Here is a 23,483-nt window from a genome sequence, read left to right on the forward strand (position 1 = left end):
GTTTACATCTGGTCATTTTCACAAGTTCTAAGTTCTAGTTAAGTGGCAATTTCTTCTTTTGTTAGAGTCCCAAAGCATTGCATGAATAGTATCCTATACAGCGCTAGCACTAATATAAATTAGTGTGCTACCATAAGAAATCTGTAGTGCGTTGCCAGTAGCACTTGCTAGAACATATATATATATATATATATATATATATATATATATATATATATATATATATATTTATACAGGGAAAAATAAACTGAGTGTTGCCCTGATGGATGTTCTTCTTTCGGAGAGGGACGGAGAGCGCGTGGCCCTGTGATGTTTTGATCTCACAGCAGCTTTTGATACTGTTAACTATGTTTCCCCCCTGGTCCCTCCCTCTGAATTGGAAATTGGGGGCAATTTTTTACTGTGGTTCAGCACTTAAGTTATGGGATCAATTCCAGAGAATTAGACTGGGCCTTTGCCCCCTGGCAGTTGAACTGTGGAGTGCCTTACCTCCAGTGCTGATTACTACCCTTATGCTGATGACACCCAGCTCTATTCCTCTGTGGCCCCATTCAGACAACATGCTAAACCATGCTGCTTAGCCACAAAATGGTTAATGGAACCCGTTAACCATTTTGTAGTTATGCAGCATAGTTTAGCGTGTTGTCTGAACGGGGCCTGTAACATCTCAGTCAGGAGGGGCCATGCGTGGTTTGGGGGCAGTCATGGGCTGGATGAGCGCTAATAAACTGAAATGGAATACTGACAAAATGGGGAGCTGATGGGTGGGTGCTTTCCAGATCCAGGAATTGGGTGATTTGCCTCTTTGGAATGGCACTGCACTCCCATGGAAGGAATGGGTCTGTGGCTTGGGGATGATCTTTCTTTGTCACGGAAGGCCCAGATGAGCTCAATGGTTTGAAGCACCCACTACCAACTTTGGCTACGACATAACTATGCTTGTTCCTAGACAGAATAGCCTGGCCACTGTGGCTCAAACACTGGCAACCTCAACGTAATGCCCTCTGTATGGGGTTGCTCTTGTGCATGGCTCAGAAACTACAGCTAGAGTGCTTAGTGGAGCACCCAGCCATATGCATATTAGACCTGGATTAAAAGAATTGCACTGGCTGCTTATTAACTCCCAAGCCGGGTTCAAGGTTCTGTTGTTAACATACCAATTCCTAAACAACTCCAGGGTACACAGCAAACTGCCTTCCCCTAAATACACCTAGCTGGCATTTAAGATCCTCAGAGGCCGTTGCTCATTCTGTGACCAACAGACTACTGCCATATGACATCTCCAAAACAGACTTTCTCAGTACTGGCACCCACCCTCTGAAAATCCCTTCTGCTTGGTTCCGCAGGTGGAAAATCTAGTCAGCCTCCTAAAAATGTACCTGTTCATACAAATTTCCCAGGCTTGGAATTGACTGTCATGATGCTGCTCCATTTGATTGCTTTCTCGTGTTCTTAATTTATTGTTTCTGCTTATTTCTTGTAGTTGTAATTGTTTATTGAGTATTTTAATAGTGATTTTCAGTACGTTGGCTGGCATGTAAATCATAGAGATTTTGTTATACCAAGTGTTATACAAGTATTATTAATAAACAATAAAGCTTTCTGATACCTTTGTAATGGGCTAAAATACATGAAATGGGTTTCCATTACAACAGAAAATAGTGTTTTTTTTTAAAAAAAGTGGTTGTGTGTCATTTCCACCTATTGTAACTCTTGGGCTTTGCCTCTTGTTGGCTGGGTTGCCCCGCCCTGCACCCCTCCAGCCACAACGGGCACCAGATCTCACGGATGGACTATGAAATCTTTTTTCATATGCTCTGAAAAAAAATCAAGGGGAGATTGAGAATTCTGAAACCAACACTAGAAATTAAATTAAAAATAAGCAGTGAAAAGTATCAAAATAACTTTTGATAGCTCAAATTCTATAGTGAAGCTTCAAATAAATGTTTTGTATTCATTTTTGCTGGATAGCATTTTCCCAATAATGGCACTTTCTGTCTGATGGAAAGAACAGTGTTAATATGGCAACAAGGGAGAGGGCCTTTTCAGTGGTGGCCCCTCAATTATGGAATGATCTCCCTGACGAGGCTCGCCTGGCACCAACATTGTTATCTTTTCAGCGCAAGGTCAAGACATTTCTCTTCTCCCAGGCATTTAACAGCATATGCTGTTTTTTAATTGACCCCAGAATAGTTGGTTTTAAATGGATATTGTCTGTTTTGTTTGTATTTTATGCTTTTCATGGTTTTAAATTTTGTATATTTCTTTTTAATGTTCACTGTTTTTAACTTTTGTAAACCGCCTAGAGAGCTTTGGCTACGGGGCGATGTATAACTGTAATTATATAACTCAACATGGAATTTTAAAAAAAGCTATGGAGAAAAGGGAATTTACAGAAGAGGAAATAATAAATAGTAATACACCCACAGCCCAATCCTATACATATTTACACAAAAGTAAGCCCAATGGAGTTGAATGGGACATGTGTAATAAGATTGTGGCCTTAAATATCCAGGAAGTGCAACTTACCATAATTTCACAAAGCAGCCATAATAGGAAACACTGTATGGGGGTGCATAGTTAGTAACAAGGAGTACCCTAGTCAGATTTTTCTTTGATCCAATCTTGCAGTTCCCCAAACTTTTTATATTGTATTGTGTATTTGTGCTTTTAACCTGTTGTTTGTCTTACTATGATTTTAATTTTTGTGAACCACCCAGAGAGCTTCGGCTATTGGGCGGTATAGAAATGTAATAAATAAATAAATAAATAAATAACCTTTCCAATTAAGACAGCAAAAGCATGTCACACGTATTTGTTTTTGATATGATGTATTTATATTTACATGGTACATTTTAAAGCAATAGCTACAGTGATCATACATATTAGAAACAATAAAAAAGAAGTTAAGAACTAAAATGTACATCATACACTTGTATATATATTCTTTACACAGAGGTAAAAAGGCTTATAAAAATCAATACAACAGAGTTTTTAACTTTTAGTATACAGATACATAATGGAAGTTTGCTTCAGGCACTTAAAATTTGTTAATGTGAGCAATAGCTTGAAAAAAAATGTCACAACCAGAGGGGGGAAAATACCTTTATGTTAATGGATGGTTACCACAGATACAAAAATAAAATCTGAATAATTTCTCAGATGATTGTCAGTACTGGAAAACTGACAAGGGAAAAACTTCACACTGTTTAGTAGCAGTGTGGGGGAGAATGGGAAATATTTACAAAATATCCTCCTTCTGTGCCCCCCCCCCAATTTCTACCCTTGTGCCCATTTTGCTGCTCCCTTCACAACAGAACAAACAAAAAACCCAACCTCTCTCTCTCACACACACACAGAGAAGAACAAATATGGAACAACTCAACGTGGAATTTTTAAAAAAGCTATGGAGAAGAGGGAATTTACAGAAGAGGAAATACATCAAGGCTTGGAGTATATCTGCTTCAGCAAAATAAATAGGGGCACTTGAACTGAGAGGCTTGACAATCCTTAAGATCTTGTCTGTAGTGTTGTGCTTCGTAGAGGGGAAAGACCTGACAGAAATACAGAAAAGTGGGACAACTTGCAAATAAACGTTGCTCCAACACTTTTTATTTTGAGGCTGGCTTGATGTTTGCTAGTCACCCTTTGGAGATTTGTCATTTGCGATCAGGCACAAACATATTTATTCTTCCCATGAGTTTACCAAAAGTTAAAAAAATAAAATGAAGAACTTCCCTTACCGTTTAGCATCATTTTCATAAATGTAAACCTAACAATTGCTATAATATCAAAATCTACATTATATACGTGTATATATGTTACAGACAAATCCCAAATCTTGAATATCAAATATAAACAATGGAGATCCCAGAGCCCATCTACACACGTTGTAGAATTCTGGATTGTAAAACTGGAAGCGACAGTTGGAGAAATTGTAATTGAAATGCTTCACACAGGGGTGGGGAAATTGTGGCTATCCAGATGTTGTTAGACTTCAATTCCCATCAGGCACTGCTAGCAAGGCAAATGCTAGCTTTATACAAACATTTTTTTTAAACACGGGGAAGGATGTTATATATGACTCCTTACTAGGAAGGAGTGAGAAATTAGTCGAGTTTGCATTTTAATTTAGTGAGAAATTAGTCGAGTTTGCATCTTAATGCAAACTTACCAAATTTGTATTGCCTAATCTAAACACTAACTGCAACAGTTTGCCATCGAGATCCAGACATTTTTGAAGTTTGTGATGCGGCTGGCAAAAAAAAAAAAAAAAAAGGAAAAAATGTGCACAATAGTGTGTACATTTCAAAAAGTGTGCACAAATGCATACATTTTTAAAATGAGCATGAAAATGTATAATTAGAAAAATTACACACACTATTCATTGTAAAACCGCTTTAAAATGCAGACATTTGCAAAAGTGGACACAAAAATGTGTCCAAAACCATATACAAATTTTCATGTGCACAGGGAGAAACGAAAACAAAATCTGATGCAGAAATGAGATGGAATGAACTTAGAAGTTAAAAAACTGAGACCCCGGGCGAAATCGAACCGGAGAGATTCGTCTACTTCCTACCTGCAGTCTGAAGTGGTACAGTTCAGAATTCTACCACCTCATCCTGCACAATGCGCACATGATCAGATCTGGTGCCCTCCTCACGTTCCCTTTGTGACACAGGAGTTACTATTGCAATGTGCTTCCTTCTGCCGTAAAGGTGACATGAAAAGCCCCAGGTCATGTGGGAGGATCCCACGCTGTCGCTCTTCCCAGAAAGTGAGGTTAATATTGGCGTGGGGAGGAGTTACCACACAGGCTCCTCCCAAATGGCCTGGAACGTACAACAGTACCGTCAGAATGTGGGAAGAGGCCGCTTTGCAGCACCTCCCATCCTGCAGAGGAAACGTGAAAAGGGGGTCTGCTAAAAATTTGCTTAGGAATGTGCAAGTGTTTCCACACAGACATTCACATTCAAACTAGACATCATCCTCTTCCCCCAAGACTTTTCTGGAAGGTCCCCTGAGTTTTAGGAGTGACATGTCAGGTGGCAAGTGGGTAGGGTCCAGTTTTGGAAACAGTCCTGAAAGGATCCCAGCCCACTTATTTCTGGATTAGCTCAATGCATATTGCAATGTGCCCATGAAAGCAGTTGTAAAAAAGAAAATGGGGGGGGGGGGGCAGAGAGAGAATGTGCTCAATCAAATCACAGTGGCCATGCCCGAGTATAACCAGATGTGCTCAAGCTCCAGGATTTGACCGTAACATCACACACTGTTGCATATGTCGTTAAAAGCTATGAGACTCCCAGGAGGAGCTGCCGGCCCATTTCACATGGAAAGTGTGGGGAGCAGGTCACAATTTGCATCTGCTTGGCAAGAAAAAAAAATAAAACAAAAAAAGTAGAATTCAGCTCCTTTTCCTTTTAAGACTCCTGTCAACGTGCAATAAGGGGGGCAAGGGCACGCACTCACTGGCGGTCGACTGCAGAGAGTAATTATGGCAGGAACAGCAGCACCAGTTCTCACAAGCCAGTGCCTAGCTGCCTCAGAATATTCAGATTGTACTATGCTATATTATAGCTAAACTGCTCTACATTATTCCTTTGAATAAAAATTATTTTGTTATCGCATGTCATATATTAGAAAAATATTATTTCCCCAGCTAATTACAAGCCTTGTACACAGGACACGGCTTTAAAGAAACAAAGCAAAAAACGAAAAACCCAAACCCACATAAAATCAAAGTATCATTTCACCCTGTGTCTTCACTTATTCCACAACTAAAGGAAGAAGACTGCTTGATGCAGATCCTGCAAAGCATTGCACACTTCATGAAATATCGCATTCCACTGAAATCAACAGTCTTCAAAGGTTGCAATGCCTATTGACTTCAATTGGGCCTGTCTCTCCCTTTGTGTAGGGCTGGAAGAATACCTCAATGTTCCTAGCATCTAATGTCAAGGCAACAGGGTGACCAGGTGCCTGGATTTGTCCAGCTCTGACCCAAGGCATGTCTGCTCTAGGTCCCCTGCAGCCCCCAAACATGCCGGTTCAGTGCATTTGAGAGCGGAAAGCCATGTGGCCCTATGCTGACCCTGGGTTGATCCCGTAGTCTGCACAGCAGACAGAACTGTGGGGTCAGTTCAGGCCACAAAACGGAAAACCCTGCAACACCAATGGTACATTTTCCCCCTTGATCCTTTCTGCTTCCTATCTGTGCATTGCATCATTGAACAGGGAACAGGGAAAGTTGTAATAGGGACGTGGCTTCACTAGGAACTATTCATGTTCATAGTGCAAGTGCATCTAACTTTCCGGGTGCAAAGGCTTGGAAGAGACTTGCGGCCCAGGTGGGGAAAATCCTCATCGGTCAATTTCATCAATGCACTAGAAAATAAAAGCAGGGAGCTAAGAGACATATCAATATTAAAAGCATTGATGAAATTGACAAATCCTCTCTACCTGGACCCTCACTGCTACTATCTGGACTGGAGAAGCCGAATGACCTGACTATATTAGCAAGTCTTATCAGGCTTGCCTGGACCTACTGCTGGGAGAGGAAAAATACCTATCTGTGCACTCCTGCTAAGGGAAACGCAATAAAGAAGCCATGTTCCTGACTACATATAAGTGATTGTCAAATGCCATGGTAGAAGAGGTGGGATACCCTTAGCATAGCCCACTGCCTGTGCTAGACCCACACCCACATCTGACAATCTCAGATGCAGGCAACGGCATGTTTTATTCCACGAGGGAAAGATTCAAAGCACCTGCACATGTTCAAAGGTTTTCAAGGCAGGGCAAAACCAAAACAAAACAGGCAACCCTAACCACACCTCCTTATAGCTGTATTTTTGGACTGGTCTGGAACCTGCTGGAAAGCATACAGCCCCTAGATCCATCCCAGAAATGCTTCCATTTTGGATTCAAGCGGGGTGGGGTCAGAATTCTCCTCCATCCTTTGTATACACAGTATAGATATGCTTTAACAAAATAAAAACAAACAACAAACAATATTCCCTCTTTTACTTTTCAAGACGCACCACAAGTACATGGGTCTATCTGCTAACAGGTGAAAAACCCATTTGTTTCAAATGGAAACTCTACAGGGTTGAGTCCACTTTCACTGTGAAGAACGTTAACACTAAAGCTATTATTTCCCAATGTTATTTGGAGGAGAAAGACTAAGGTGAGGGTGAGAGAAGACACTTAAAAGTTTCCCTTTCATGTGTAAAATTGGTCTGAAACTGGAGTTCTCAGACTCTGAAATATTATAGGTGATACTAAGGCTCATTTTCCACATTTCACTTGAATGCTTGAAGATCAGAGGAAATCATCCCAAGCAACTGTCAAAATAAATGCAGTTTGCATGAATTCTTTCAATAAAGATTGTCAGCAATACTGTGTCATTGTGGTGCACATTTGTTCGTAGCACACCTTTCTTTACACGCGCGCGCACTCGCATACACACAGAGGTTGCAAGTTGAACACCCTTTAAAGTGGGATTCCATTCCATTCTACTATACTTCCACGTGTCCCAATAGCTTGCAAAATACAGATAAACCCGTGAGATGTTTGGAAGTCCACCACACTCGACCATTCATGTCTCGATATCCTTTCGGGGGGAGAGAAGGCATAAACATGTACAAGACATTCTTTTCTTTATTATTACAGAACAATAATACAAAAGTCTATGCCGCACATTAGTCTGTTAGAAGAACTCAGTGAGCAATCAATGCATAGCAGCCACGTGGGAAGGGAAAATAACAAGCCAACCGGTTCCTGGTTTCTGTTAGGCTCCCGGGCTGTGTCAAGATGTACAGAAGATCGGAGAATGCTCCAGACCAAGATGCTCCTTAGCGAAAGGGAAAATGGAAAGAACTTCACAAGCTTTGAGTGTTGTCATCCAGCTGCCTTGTGTTTCCCGCCGCAGCACCTGCACACGACCCCACAGTGATAACAAGCCCGGAGGGGCAAATAACAGCACATACACGGGGCAATAAAAGACAAGGCGATAAGGGCCAACCACCGGAGGCAAAACTTTTCATCACTGGTGTCGCAAGAACAAGGGTCTGTATAGTCTCCTTCTGGATCGGACATACAGTGATAGAGCATGCTGTCCGCACACCACATACAGCTGACTCGGCGGATGCAGCTTCTGACTCGGTCCGGAGCATCTGGGCACTGACCCCGTCGATTTTCCTCATGATTGAATATGTCCCTGCAATAAACGCAGCGCGATCTCTCCCCGTCTTCTTTTCGCCGCCGCGGTTTGCACCTGGCGGGTTGAGTCTTTATCACAGCGCCTTTGATGTCTTCGCCCGGGTCAAAGTCAGAGTTGCCTATGTAAGGATAATTGTAATCGTGTTTTGAGGGTTCAGTTTTGGCAAACTGCACGTACGAGTCCCCATCATCCGAATCGACATACTTTTCCCGCATAGGGGTGTGGCGGTAGTCCTCATAACCCGTCACCCAGATCTTTTCCCGGGGATTAATCCGTACGATTTCCTCGTCGTCATCTGGGAAGCTGACATGCCGATAGGAGCGTGGGATTGACTGTTGGAGAAGCATTTTAAGAAGCACACATTTTTTAAACAACTTGACAGTTTGTAACATATTAAAATCTGTACATGTCTGTCTTCAGCTTTGTTAATATAAAGGCTGCGTAGGTGATCTCCATTAGTGTTTTTCACCAACCAAAGAACCTGTCAAGTTTGCCCAGAATGGAGACAGGCGGATTTTATATTTTAAAACAGGGGTCCCCAACTTTCTGACACATGAGGGCTGCATTAGAGTCTCCAATGCCTAAAAAGGGCTGGACCTTGAATCAAAATGTGATTTAACATTATTAACCTGCTAATTAAGGTCAGAAGTAAAAAGTCAATGAAGCAATGTTCACCTGAACTCAATACATTGTGGAATAATATTTAAGTACTATGGAATCTATGTTCTTATCTAGCGACACATGCTTACCTAGTCAGGGTGATTGTAGGGTGCGCGCTTACACACCACTGCCAACCAGCCAAGGTGTGGAGAGACCCTGTGTGCTTGGGCTGATTGAGGTCAAAGGGGACCTTAAGGGGTTGGTTGTGTTTTGGTGCTGCATTGTATTATCCTCTCCCTTTCACCCCATTCTTGATGTAATATGGGGTGGGGTGCCCCAACTCCCTTCCTGAAACATTTATACCTTGGCCAATTAAACTATTTTGGAACGCCTTCCAAACCTAACGCAGTTCCCAAGATTAGAGCCATGGAATGAGGAGCAAAATGGCAGCTGGGGGTGGGGGTGGGGGAGAGAGACTTGGCTGGAGGAGGATGTGGGAAGGGGAATCCCAAAAGCTTCCCTGCTGAAAGATCTCTCCTTCCCTCTCAACCCAAAGGGGCATCCATCAGATACTGCAATCACAGACGCACCAGAAGACTCCTAGCTGGAGGTGGCGGGGGAGGAGAGGCAGAAGCAAGCAAGGCAAGGAGTCAGGGCAAGCAGTTCTTGGGGGGAAGAAAGAATGCAGCAACAACTACACACTCCGTACGCAGCTAAAGCTCACACGGCTCCTTCCCTCATCAACCTGGTCAACACCATCACTGTGTCTGCAGCTTCCTTTGTCTCTTCTACCACACCAGTAACCTGGCAGCCACTTGTAGGAGCCTTGGTGGGCGGAGTCTCTAGAGGTGTTCACAATGGAAACCACCACGTATCCCCATTTGGCAAAAGCATGCCAGCCCTCTTTCTGTCTTTTTCCTCCCCCGCCCTTTGTGGGTGTGTGTGCAAAAATGCAAGCTGTCTGCTGTCCCCTCTTGCAAAATGCTAGTTTGGAGAAGACCTAGAGGGGGCCGACAAAAGCAGCCAAGGAGCTGCTTGGAGACCAGGAGGAACAACGTAGCCTGGCACGTTTTTGCAGGAAGCAGGAAAAGGATAGGAAAGCGGCAGTGGGGTGGTGCCACTCGGGGCAATGAGGAGCAGTGTAGGGCTGAAGGAAAAAAGCTAGGAGAGTGGCAGCAGCAGCCAAGCAGCTGGGGGGGGGCACACAGAAAGAGCTCAGGGCTGCAGGTTGGGGACCCCCTGTTTTATAGAATGGATGATCAACAATTGTCTGCTACATAGAATCATAGAATGGCAGAGTTGGAAGCGGCCTACAAGGCCATCGAGTCCAACCTCCTGCTCAGTGCAGGAATCCACCCTAAAGCATCCCTGACAGATGGTTGTCCAGCTGCCTCTTGAAGGCCTCTAGGGTGGGAGAGCCCACAACCTCCCTAGGTAACTGGTTCCATTGTCGTACTGCTCTAACAGTCAGGAAGTTTTTCCTGATGTCCAGCCGGAATCTGGCTTCCTTTAACTTGAGCCCGTTATTCCATGTCCGGCACTCTGGGAGGATCGAGAAGAGATCCTGGCCCTCCTCTGTGGGACAACCTTTTAAGTATTTGAAGAGTGCTATCATGTCTCCCCTCAATCTTCTCTTCTCCAGGCTAAACATGCCCAGTTCTTTCAGTCTCTCTTCATAGGGCTTTGTTTCCAGACCCCTGATCATCCTGGTTGCCCTCCTCTGAACATGCTCCAGCTTGTCTGCGTCCTTCTTGAATTGTGGAGCCCAGAACTGGACACAATATTCTAGATGAGGCCTAACCAGGGCCTCATCTACAGTATTTTGCTCCAGTGGTCCTAGGAACACTGAAACCATCACATCACCTGGCAGAAGCCACCCAGAGAACATGAATTATTGGGACGATTAGAAATGTAATAATAAATAAATAAATAAATTCAATCTGAATGTCTGCAAACCTTCCTCCTCTCTATCATTTTAACCCTATGACCACACAGACACCCCAACTACATCAACTCAGCCTTTCCCCTTACCCAACCCTGCCGCCAACCCGCTTTTTTTTTGGTAAAATCTGGAGATCTTGAAAGCTTGTACATTTTTTTGGGGGGGTGACCTTTGAGTTGACTTAGTAAAGATATTACACTATATGGATTTTGGGGGGAAAAAACTAATGACTCACTTGTTCTAGATGGTAGTGGTCAGGGCTAAACTGGTCATGGATGTGGCCCCGGGTGCAAATTCTCTGATGCTCACAGGATGGAGGAGAGGCTAGTGTTCGCAAAGGCTGCTCTCTCTTCTGTGAAGAATTCGAGGAGCTGTCTGTAGCATTCTGTCAGTAACAAACGGGAAAGGGAAGGTAAGTTCTGCATGCCCTATTTCTGCAGACCCCAGTCAAAATCCAGAGATCTTCATTAGATATACACGGGGACCCCCACAACATATATTGCTGCACTGTAAGTTGCCCAACTTTTCAAAAAACACAGTTGAAGAAACAATTGTCTTTAAAAAATAGTCCATTAGTTTAATACAGAGATAGTCATGCAGTTCTTTGGTTTAGTCATTTCACATAACCCAAGCTCACCCAATTTGCATGACATGGCAACCCCCAAGTGGGGTTTGCATATTTAAAATGGCGGCCGCACATACCCTGTACACACCACAGCCTCACCATGAGTTAAATAACCCATGCTGGGGTCTTGCAGACAGCCTCACTTGATTTTCTGCTATGTTTTCCCAGGAGAAAGATATTTATCAACGTGGATTGAGAACTTTGCGTAGGGCCCCATGTATAACCATTTCCTAAAAACATTATTTCTTTATTTTCAATTGATTTGCAATTCCGAGTACTGCAATGAGAGTTCTTAGGTATAAGCATGAACAAGAGGAAATCGCCTGCAGTGTGTGTGTGTGATATTTGGTTCTTGAAGCCAAATGCTGTATTACTGCTCCAAGCTCACACATGCTGTATATAATAGAAAAAAGGGTGCTGCATGTCTGTATTTTTAGCTCTGTTTTAATCTAAAATACATGTGAGCTGGGATATGATCACTGCTTGTGTGCATCTTAAATGTTAAACAGGACTAACAGAGGCACTAACAGAGCCAGTGTGGTGCAGTGGTTAGAGTGCTGGACTAGGGTTTGGGAGATCCGGGTTCTAGTTCCTGCTCAGCCATGAAACTCACTGGGTGACTTTGAGCTAGTGACTGAATCACAGCCTAACCTACCTCATAGGTAGTGAGGATAGAACGGAGAGAAGGAGAAACATGTGGGACACCTTGGGCTCCTTGCAAGAGGGAAAAGGGTGGGAAATAAATGCAATAAATAAACCATCTCAGTTTATCATCTGCTGCAGTTTATGTGCAAGTTTTAGATATTCACACAGGTTCTTGCTAGGTAAATAGACATAGTTGCCTGCACTGGAGCAGAGAAATGCAACTGTATAAACCTGGCCTCCTCCAGATGGACTATAACACCTATCATCCTTAGCCAGCATGGCCAATTGACTACTATAAACTGGCTGCATCTAGCAGAAACTACTTCACTGCCCACTGAACCTTCGTATGGTTGGGAGGAACCCAATTACTATGGAATAGTCTAAAGAATTTCGTGCATAAATTCACCGGCTCTTATCTTCCTCCTTGTCTTCTTTTGCAAAAGAAGAAACTGGAGATCAATAAAGGTTACCACACTTTTATGCGAAGCTTGACATATTTTGTAAGAATATTTTGGAAGTTTTAGTTGCATCAGCTGTTGAATTCTATTCTGGTGGCAGATTCCAGCTAAAATAAGTGTGGATGGTCATAACTGCAAATAAGTGACCCCATCTGACTTCTTAAAATATCATTTCTGTCTGCTCTGAGAAGTGTCTGCCTGCAATAAGCTTCTTTTTAATTCTTAAGCATAAGCTCATGAATGCGCAGCTGAAGTCAGGAGGAATTTTTAAAAGCTGTAAATAGCAAAGTATGAATGCAGAGCACGTAGATCTGCATGAAACATTTTAACACAAATTTTGAACTCAAATACTTCTATTTCAGACAAATATAATGCTTCACCTGCCATCTGATTCATTCTTGCATATAAATCAAGAGGAGAGGAGTGACATCTGCTCCAGGAAATAATCACATTTTTTTCGTCTTCTCTCAAAGTTAATTGCTTCAAAACTTTCTTTCCCCATTTTTTTCTTAACTAGCAAATATAAGTTTTGCTCCAGGATACGATGGGTCTGTTCAGAAGACACCTTAAACCCTGCTGGTTAAGGCCTTTGGTTAAACAGCAGGGTTTAAGGTGTTTTGTGTGATGCATTTTGCTAAACCCTGCTCACTCACTAATCCCAGTCGGACCATCTGCAGCAGCGTTAGCGTCTCTAACCCTGGCTTAGAGTACGACAGCATGGCTTGTGGTTAGTGCTAACCCCAGAGACCCACAGTTTCGCTAACCACAGAGCCTGAAGAGTCCTCTGAACAGGCCCTCCGAAACGACTTGTTCTTTTATTATAGCGTCCATACAAAAGATCAAACCTGCAATTTAAGATGTCAGTCCCACTCTGTGGTCTCAACCAGTTAAGAGTTACTTAAACTGACTGGGTTGTTTGCAGTTCCCGTTGCCTTGTTTGTTCCATCTTACTCTACACTATCCAGAGCAAAAAATTCCAAAGGATCTAACCATTAGTCAGCCTACAGAAAGATGGCTTCCTGTGTGCTGCAGTGATCATGGTCAATGAAATAGGCATTCCTCCCCTGTAACCATCCTATGTCTAGTGAGAATGAACAGGGGGAGTTAAAAGCTTCATCCAGCCTTTCACTGTTTACGAGAGGTTATTTTTCCCTTCCCTAGCTGGCCCTCCATTTTACAACTGTTCCAGTTTGCCTATTTGCATGGCTTGAGCTGACTAATTGTTTTTTGATTCAAACATAACGAGGCAAGAAGAAGAAGAAGAAGAAGAAGAAGAAGAAGAAGAAGAAGAAGAAGAAGAAGAAGAACTTTAGCAAAATGCATCAAGGAAACATTGTATGTTTTTGAGACTGTGCGTATTTCCTACAAGTTACAATGGAATAGAGCTCAAAACCAGATCTGCATATGTCTACATAGCTTAAGGAAGTTATAGAGCACTAATCTGGCATTTATTTGCCCTGTGGTCTTGTATCAGTTTTCTTTCTGCTGCCATGAAGATAAATGGATCCAAGTCAGAACTGGGAGGAAATACTGTCCCCCCTTAAAGGGATAGAGAAGCCAGAAACAACTTCAGAGACTAAATCCAGTTTTCTCTTTCCTCTAAGTATCCATAACGGCCTTGCTATAGGCTGCAAGGCAATTCCCTAATCCTTTTTACTTTGTTAACAGGAAGTTGTCAATCATCTCCTTGTCAGGCTGCCAACGCTGTCTTTCTGCAACCATGTTCATGTGCCAAGCACAGCCTGCCCTTTTCCAGTGTTTTCTTTGCTCTGAAAATCCCCAAAAATGCACATTAAAGTCCTTCTCCCCCCTCCTGCCAAAATCCTCTATTTTGGTCATAGTCAGATGGGTGGACTTGCAATCTGCAATGCATGAAGTGCAATATAAACTACTTTCTTGTATGCACACTGTGGTCTAGATCTAACAGGAATCCAGGATACAGCTCTCAGGAATTTCCTGGATCAAACATTCACAAAAACTAGCCCCATAAAGGTTTTACCATAATGGAGTTAAAAGAAACTCCAATTGTTCACTGCAGTTTGTACATATATATTAACGTTATGTCACTATATAAACCAGGGCTATATACAGTTAAGAAACAACATGCAAAGTTACATAATGGGGCTAAATGACTTCAGCAATCCTATTTCGGCAATGTAGATCAAAGAAAATAAAACACCAATATTAATATATGAAATGACAGAATGGGATAATATTGAGAAAGCTCACAGGGAAGCAATAAGAATATATGCTTCAGATTCACATATGTAAGTCACCTTTGGAGTTTGCATTTATTGAGCAATATTATTTATTTCATTTCATCTCATCTGATTTCTATACTGCCCAATAGCCAAAGCTCTCTGGGCAATTCACAAAAATTAAAACCACAAGGTGCAAATTTAACCACAAGGTGCAATTCTGGTCACCACACTTAAAAAAGGATATTATAGAGCTGGAAAAAGTGCAGAAAAGGGTAACTAAAATTATTAAGGGGCTGTAGCATCTCCCCTATGAGGGAAGGTTACATCAACTGGGATTGTTTAGCTTGGAAAAAAGGAGGCTAAAGGGAGACTTGGTAGAGGTGTACAAAATTATGCATGGTGTGGAGAATGTGGCTAGGGAGACATTTTTCTCCCTCTCTCAAATACTAGAACCTGGAGTCATCCCATGAAACTGATTGGTGGGAGATCCAGGACAAATAAAAAGAAGTACTTCTTCACAGCGCATAGTTAAACTATGGAACTCACTACCACAAGATGTAGTGATGGTCACCAATCTGGATGGCTTTAAAAGGGGGTTGGATAAATTCCTGGAGGCGAAGGCTATCAATGGCTACTAGCCCTGATGGTTGTGTGCTGTCTCCAGGTACTTGAGGCAGTAAGCCTGTGTGCACCAGTCGCTGGGGAACATGGGTGGGAGGGTGCTGTTGCACCATGTCCTGCTTGTTCATCCCTGGCCGACGGCTGGTTGGCCACTTTGTGAACAGAGCGCTGGACTAGTTGGACCCTCGGTCTGATCCAGCCTCAGGGCACTTCTTATGTTCTTAAGCTACAGCATAAAATATAAAAGGTTAAAGTACAACCAGAATAAAACCTAGCACCAATACAGAGATGTAAAACTGCAGAGCTAAAAGGCTACGATGCTAAAATACTGAGAAAATAAAAAGGTGCTGAAAGGAATACAATGTAGGCACCAGGCAAACCTCTCTAGGGAGCGCACTTCACAGAGGGGACGACGACGACAGACGGACAGACAGCAGAAAAGGCCCTCCTCAAGGTAGCCACCTGTTTCCTTTCCTTTGGCAGGAGCTCACAGAGAAGGATTCCTGAAGATAATATGGCAGGTACATATGGGAGGAAGCGGTCCTTCAGATTGCTCCAAGCCTTTGAAGGCTTTGAATGTTAATACCAGCACTCTGAATCGGGCCTGGACATGGATTAGCAGCCAGAAAAGTACACATAATATATAGCCGAGCCTACAGAAATTTCTAACCCAACAGCAAGGACAAAGCGATGATGTAGTACCTAAACATCAGCCATTTCCAAGTTCTGAGCCACAAGGAACGACAAAGTGTGCCTTGAAAAATTATGCCACCATGTTGGATGCATCCAACGTTCTTATGAATTTTGGAATCTTGTCAATCACTGATTACTGCCCCACCACCTTTTATGAGCAGCAGCAATATTTTTTGAGAGGGAGGTGACAATAGGAATCCCTGACACAGCCTGTGCTATCGCTGAAAGGCACAAGGGGATTCTGAAACACATCCATTGTCCAGAGAATACGGCCTTCTTCCCAAGCACCTGTAGCACCCATAGGGAGTGGACCTTCTACAAGTATTTAAGGCTGAGGGACACAGGAAAGAAAGGAGAGACCAGAACTGTGTAAGGCACAGATCCCCAAGGCATAAAACCCAACAACAGCAGGCCTTTCAACAGCAAAGTAACAGTACAACCCAAGTTAGGAATAAAAACTTCTTCCAACGCAGCCATATTCTTCAGTGGGGCTCCCCATTTATTTATTTATTTTATTATGTTTATATAACACCCCCATAGCCAGAGCTCTCTGGGCAGTTTACAGAAATTCTAAAATGAGATAAAAACAAGTATACAAAATTTAAAATTCTAAAACAGAACATACACACATGAAGCATTAAAAACCATTAAAAAACTAAACATGTGGGTGATTAAGATGTGCCGCCATATGCCTGGGCAAAGAGGAAAGTCTTAACCTGGCGCCGGAAAGATAGCAGCGTTGGCGCCAGGCGAGCCTCGTCAGGGAGATCGTTCTATAGTCTGGGGGCCACCCCCGAAAAGGCCCTGTTCCTCGTTGCCACACTCCGAGCCTCTTCTGGAGTAGGCACCCGGAGGAGGACCTTAGATGTTGAACGTAGTGACCGGGTATATTCACGTCGGGAGAGGCGTTCCGACAGGTATTATGGTCCCAAGCCGTGTAAGGCTTTATAGATCAAAACCAGCACCTTGAATTGGGCTCGGAAACATACAGGCAGCCAGTGCAAGCGGACCAGAGCAGGTGTTATGTGGTCAAACCTTCTGGTTCCCGAAATCAGTCTGGCCGCTGCATTTTGCACGAGCTGCAGCTTCCGAACCCTCATCAAGGGCATTGCAGAGCAGGATTTAAATTTGAGCTGAGCCACAGGCTAAAGGAAAAGACACACCACCACCGGATCTCTAATCAAATTGATTTGGTGGGAAATGCCATTTTGGAGGTAAGGGAGAAAATCTATTAAAAGCTCAATTCATTGCTCTTCACATTGGAGCAAAAGCAGCGCTGTTCTCAAACAGGCATGCCCTTAAACAAACATTATTTTATTTTGACACAGACTTCATCTATCGATCCTGAGAGAATGACTCAGAGAAGATCAGGGCAAGCACATCCTCAGCTCACCCCTCCAGCCTCTGGCACATGGTTGAACATAAGCAGGAGCGGCACTGAAGTGCTTGCATGTGTCTACAAGAAGGCAACCCTCTTGTATGGGTCTTCAAAGAGTGCATGCTTTGGCCAAGCAACTCCAATCCCATAGGCTGCTAATTCTAAATGTTCAGACTTTAGGAGCAAAATGCTGTCAATCCAGTTGTGAGCAACCTTGCTTTAGAACGCAAGTGCCGCCCAATAATTGGCGCTAACATAAATGGCAAGCTGCGGCAGTGGCCCCCAATAGTTACAAAATCCGTCAGAAGATGCTAAGAAGATGCATGCAAGTCAGTGCTCTGGGGAACACCTGGCCGGAGAAAGATTCCCCCCTACCTGCCTCTCATGTACGGCTTTGCAGGAAGAGACACAGCTTGCAAAGGGTTGCCAATTGTCCTGATTTTGTCAGGCCAAGTTAACCGAAAGTTGTCATCACATGCAGAGCTAAAAAAAAAAAAGCATCTCTTTTCCTGTGCCAAGTTTAAGGTGTAAACAGGAAACAGAGCGGCTGAAATCACTCCACATTCTCACACGAACTAGTTCATATGGTCAGAAATCTAGAGACACGTGATGCTGTAGGGTTTGAGCTCATGCATTTGCTTCTGCTTATGAAGCAGCATGTGCACTGAGCTTGTGCGCACACAAATACGAGCCATTCCAATAATCCTTTCATCTTTTTTTTCCCCTCATGGAGATAGAAAATATGGAAATATGGAATATACCTGATATATGTTTTGTTGTACATATGAAGATACAAAATATTTCTACATTTCTGGCCATGTGAGCTGGCCTTAGGATTGCTGTGAAATAGGTTTCTGTTGGTGCTGAAAACTGTGGATTCAGCCAACTAGTTTAGTATATTGGAGCTCAGATCTCCCCTCTGCCTTGGGCAAGATCCATGTCGTTTGCCACGCCTCCCATGGCAGCCATGTTGTGGTGGTACCCAGAACAGTTCCTCGAATTGCTGAACGTTCCCACAGCCCCAAAAGGTTGCCTATCCCTGTAGTTGCAGTCATTCGGTTAGGCGGAGTAGCCCATGAAAAACACCTAGTGCTGAAGGCTGCAGCTTTAGAAGGCAAACTGCTTTCCGCCTCATTTTCAGGAGCAGTGTCTACCTCGCCATTTGAGAAGGAACACCTGGCTGATTACACGTTACTGTAAAAGACTGAACTCAATGCACAGCCAAAATCGCACAGTTCAGACTGTAAGACCTGTTCAGACTTCTGTTGACCTCCAACCATTCGGTGTTTTCCAAGCTTTTCTGCACTTCCCCCCCCCCCCGCCCCCCCATTCGAAAAGGCTGAAATGCCACTCCTGTCTAAGGCTTATTTACTGGCAGCAAGAACTTTAAGCTAAAATATGCTTGCGTTACTGGCATTTCATTTAATAATAAATAAACAAATAAATAAAATTTTGGCTATACCCTTTTGCCTACCAATGGCTACTAGACCTGATGGCTAAGTGCTATCTCCAGTATCAGAGGCAGTAAGCCTATATACACCAGTTGCTGGGGAACATGGGCAGGAGGGTGCTGATGCACCTGTGTCCTGCTTTGTTGGTCCCTGGCCGACAGCCGGTTGGCCCTGTGTGACCAGAGTGCTGGACTGGAGTGACCTTTGGTCTGATCCAGCATCAGGGCTCCTCTTATGTCCTTATGCCTTTGGCCTCACCCCCAAGAGCTCCTCTGAAATGGAATTCAGCCCTCAGGCTGATAGATATTCAACAGCCCGCCTTCAAGGGTGCCATCAACTTCCCACTGCCCCTGTGGATAATAACCACTTAGCATACTCCTACTCCATATCTTCAATTGCACTTCAGGAGAGACACTCCCCTAAGCTTAAATCTTAAGGAAAGACAGGAAACAGAACAGATTGCTTCAGTCAACAATACAGTCTGGATGACAAACCGCTTTGAAATATTCTGCTTCCAGGGAAATCAGATAAACCTTTAAGGAACCCTGGAAGACAAGCGAAAACCACTGATCTAGGTAGATGATCCCACAAGCCCATTTTTTCCTTCAGACTTGACTTGAAAATAAAAACGGGTGGAAGTGAAAATCTGCCTCCCATTCTTATTATGCCTTTATCCCATGGGTTGACAACATGTGCCCCTCCAAATATCCCTGGACTGCAATTCCCACCAGGCATAACCAGCACAGCCAATAGTGAGAGATGCTCGGAGCTGCAGTCCAACATGATCTGGAGCCCCCCCCCTGCCCATCTCTACTAATCACCCCCTGCCCCAGCAGATGAAAAAACCTGCAGGAACAACGTTCTTCTCCTTCATTCCTCCAAATGATCAACTTTGAATGCAAAGGTGTTAGAGGGTCTTGCTCTTCATTCAGATGTTCAATCTTATTTCAATTATTTCTCCCTACTATCAATTCTCCCTGAGCTGCCCTTACCACCCTCCGGCATGCTGATGAGTAAAATTTCTTCTACAAACAAAATGTGGGTAGAAGAGGCGATGTGAACTGGATGTTAATAGGAAAAATCAAGTGTAGCTGCGCTCTCTCTCTCTCTCTCTCTCTCTCTCATATGCACATTTTAATGGTGTGGCTGTAACATACTTGACACCCATCTGGGAGACAAAAGTAGGCCAAAGGTTTTAGGAAGGAGGCAGTGGAAAGAGATCTGGTTTCTTAATTTTGTTTGTAGGGGGATGAAGTGGGGGGGAGGAAGGCTGGACATGTTTTTGCATTTTACATTATTTATGCTGACTATGCAGACAAAGGATGCTTGATTTTGTTAGCAGGATCCAAATGTCAAGATAAATGTTACCCATGGGCTATATATGGGACCAGGCAATTATGCATATATAAAGCAACTGGGAGAATCATCACTCTAGGTATGCCTGTGGCTAACTTTGCTAAATATATCATTTGCTAATCAAAAGCCACATGCAGTAAGCCAGGCGTAAGTTCTCTTAAGCAAGGTTAAATTTTGCAAGGCCTCACAACCCTACACTTCGTCTTACACAAGTATTTCATGACCAGGAGAGACAGTGAATGGGGCAGGGGGCTAAGGGTACTGATAGTGGTAGCAGCACACTCTCAGAAACATGTCTGTATTGCAGCAGCTTTACCCTGATCCCAGTGGGATGCTCACCAACAAAACAATGAGTATGGCAATAGTCCCCAATTAATGGACTGTAAACCCAACCTCTCTGCCATGTGTCCAGCTGGCTTTGTCCCACTTCCTTGTCCCCTAACTGCTGCACTTCCTCTTCAGCTTGCTTCCTCCAACCGCCACCCCTTGGTCTCTGTGTCTTCACTGCCTTCTTCACCTTGATGCCTTCCCTTCCCTTGGTCCTTTCGGTCTCCACCTCTCTTTTCTCAGGCTGCCTTTACTGTCTAATATAGCGGCCAGATTGATAAGAGCAACCAGAAGGTTCGAACATATAAGACCGACTTTGGCCCACTTGCATTGGCTGCCCGTATGTTTCCGAGCCCAATTCAAGGTGCTAGTTTTAACCTATAAAGACTTACACAGCTTGGGACCACAATACCTGACAGAATACCTCTCCCGACATGAACCTACCCATATACTACGTTCAACATCTAAGGTCCTCCTCCGGGTGCCTACTCCAAGGGAAGCTCGGAGGATAGTAACAAGGGAGAGGGCCTTTTCAGTGGTGGCCCCCCAATTCTGGAACAATCTCCCCAACGAGGCTCACCTGGCGCCAACATCATTAACAGGTCAAGACTTTTCTCTTTTCCCAGGCGTTTAACAGCAGATGTTGTGTTTTAACTGACTCAGAACAGTTGTTTTAAATGGATATTTATCTACTCTGTTTTTGTGCTTTTTATGGTTTTAAATTTTGTGTATCGGTTTTAATGTTCAGTGTTTTAATCTCTGTAAACTGCCCAGAGAGCTTCGGCTATGGGACAGTATATAAATTAAAATAATAATGATAATAATTGTTCATAAATAAATGTTTCAGAAAATGTGTTCATTTTCTGAGAATATTAGGTGTCTGTTCAATGAAAATAATAATAATAATAATAATAATAATAATAATAATAATAATAATAATAATAGATTGAAATTCTAATGCCAGCACTTAAGGCATTAATGGTTTGATAGCTATATAATCTTAGACTTAATTGTGACCTGTTAGTTGTCAGTGGGAAATTTGCTGAATCAGCAATGTGGCACTTCTGAACATGCAAATAGATGGAGAGACAGAAACAGACTGGTCTCCTTTCTGATGTCACAAACGCCCTCAAGCCCATAGGTGTAACATTACTTCTTTCTGCAACTCTTTCAAGGAAGGGACAATGGGAGGACTACTTTGGCCCCATGGGATTGTGCATGCACTAAAGGGAACAACCAATTGTCATCTCCGTGTAAAAGGTAAGCAGACTGCTAGTACCTTCAAACTCTGCTGGGAATAGTCTATCAAAGACAACAATGGACAAAGCAGGTTATACAGATTTTTTTTCTGTCCACCTTCATTTTCTCATCATCAAATGACAAACAGCTGCTGTATGTTTCACGCTGCTAAATCACCAAGCGACTGACTGGCACTCAACTCAGAGCTGGCCATGTGCTGTGACCCACAGGCAGGACTACAGCTCTCACGGATTCACATGCCCTATGACTACTCACATTTGGAGGAAGCATAACACTGACCAATATGCTAAGAGGTCAGGAGGAAGGAAGCTTCTACCTACGCTTGGTAGGCGCTATGATTATTGTGTAAAAGAGACATGGAATGGTCGGGAGACTGAGGCCACAGCTACACCTAAGGTTTATCCTGGGATCATCCAGGGTTCGCCCCTGCCTGAGCATTGGCTCCCCTGTGTGTCACGTAAATGAACAGGTTTGACCCCTGGATGATCCTGGGATAAACCTCAGGTCTAGCTATGGCCTGAGTCAGTTCGCATGATCAGAAAAGCCACTGTAGCTTAAATAACCCTATCACAGGCCATGGGTTATTGAAGGCTTGTGTGCCCCTCAAACAAGCCTGGCAGGGATGGCCTAAAACATTTTGGTGCCTGAGGTGAAGGACAAGATGGTGCTCTCTCCCATTCCATGTACACAAAATGCTGACTGGATTGGCAGATGAACCTGCACAATGGATCCTCTACTGAACTTGAAGGCAGCAGGCTAACTTAGGGAGCACAGAGGACACGTTGCTCTCTCCTTTAACAGCTTGCTGCTGGCTCCGAGCATCTGCTGCCTGAGGTGACTGCCTCACCCTGCCTAATAGTAGGGTCGGCTCTGCTGCCCAGGTTGAGGCAACAAGCTGCAGGCAGGCAGGCAATTAGGGAAATGGCACCCAGCATGTGCTGGGAATTAAAACAAGCTACTGTGGCTCATTCTGATCCTGCAAACCATGTCCCTGTTTTAATGTCTACTCCACAGTACTCTAGACCAAATGCCAAGAGCTGGAAAAGACCTTTCTTCAATTGTGATGCTTCAAGAACTGGGGTCTGGTATAGATGTTAACAACAGATCTGTGCTTTGTCCATAGTATTCCTTGGCAGCTATTCCCGGTATAGTTGTGGAACAAGATTATCATTTTTCCTAAAGCTTTAAAACTTGATGCTGTGCAGACTTCTACTGTTACTTTCTACTGTTAGTTTTTCCCTACCCTGTGCCTGCTTACCCTACCCTGTATCTGTTTGCATTCTCTTCCCCTCCTTATTGTTTTACTATGATTTTATTAGATTGTAAGCCTATGCGGCAGGGTCTTGCTATTTACTGTTTTACTCTGTACAGCACCATGTACATTGATGGTGCTATATAAATAAATAATAATAATAATAATAATAATAATGGTCTAGTGGATGAAAACGCAGCACATTCGGTGCAGCAAGGTTACAGGAGAAGTTCCTCTTAGAGGAGAAAGTTGATACTTCAAGTCACAATTGTAATAAAGTGTTATATAAATGATGATGATACGCAAAATATCAGTATTTGGATGATACAGCTGCAGAAGCCTCTTTTAAAGGCCTTTTGCTCTATTGCTGAGTTGAAGAAGTCACTGTTCAAGCAGATCCGGTGTTGTTGTTGTTTTACAATACCCAGTTTTCTCGGTGGATTTGCT

The 23,483-nt window shown here is 43.4% G+C and overlaps 1 protein-coding gene across 1 annotated transcript in view; it reads right to left on the reverse strand.

Annotated features, from left to right (window-relative positions):
- Positions 1-7,463: 7,463 nt before the first annotated feature.
- Positions 7,464-23,483, reverse strand: part of SPRED2 (sprouty related EVH1 domain containing 2) — an 88,780-nt gene continuing 72,760 nt past the window's right edge. Inside the window, exons 5-6 of the mRNA XM_063115997.1 lie at positions 11,005-11,154; positions 7,464-8,559 (exon numbers count right to left, since the gene is read on the reverse strand). Coding sequence (XP_062972067.1) covers positions 7,906-8,559; positions 11,005-11,154 — 804 coding nt within the window. The 3' untranslated portion in view covers positions 7,464-7,905. The remainder of the gene's footprint in view (positions 8,560-11,004; positions 11,155-23,483) is intronic.

Source organism: Elgaria multicarinata, chromosome 2 (genome assembly GCF_023053635.1).
Source record: "Elgaria multicarinata webbii isolate HBS135686 ecotype San Diego chromosome 2, rElgMul1.1.pri, whole genome shotgun sequence".
Classification (NCBI taxonomy): Eukaryota; Metazoa; Chordata; class Lepidosauria; order Squamata; family Anguidae; genus Elgaria; species Elgaria multicarinata.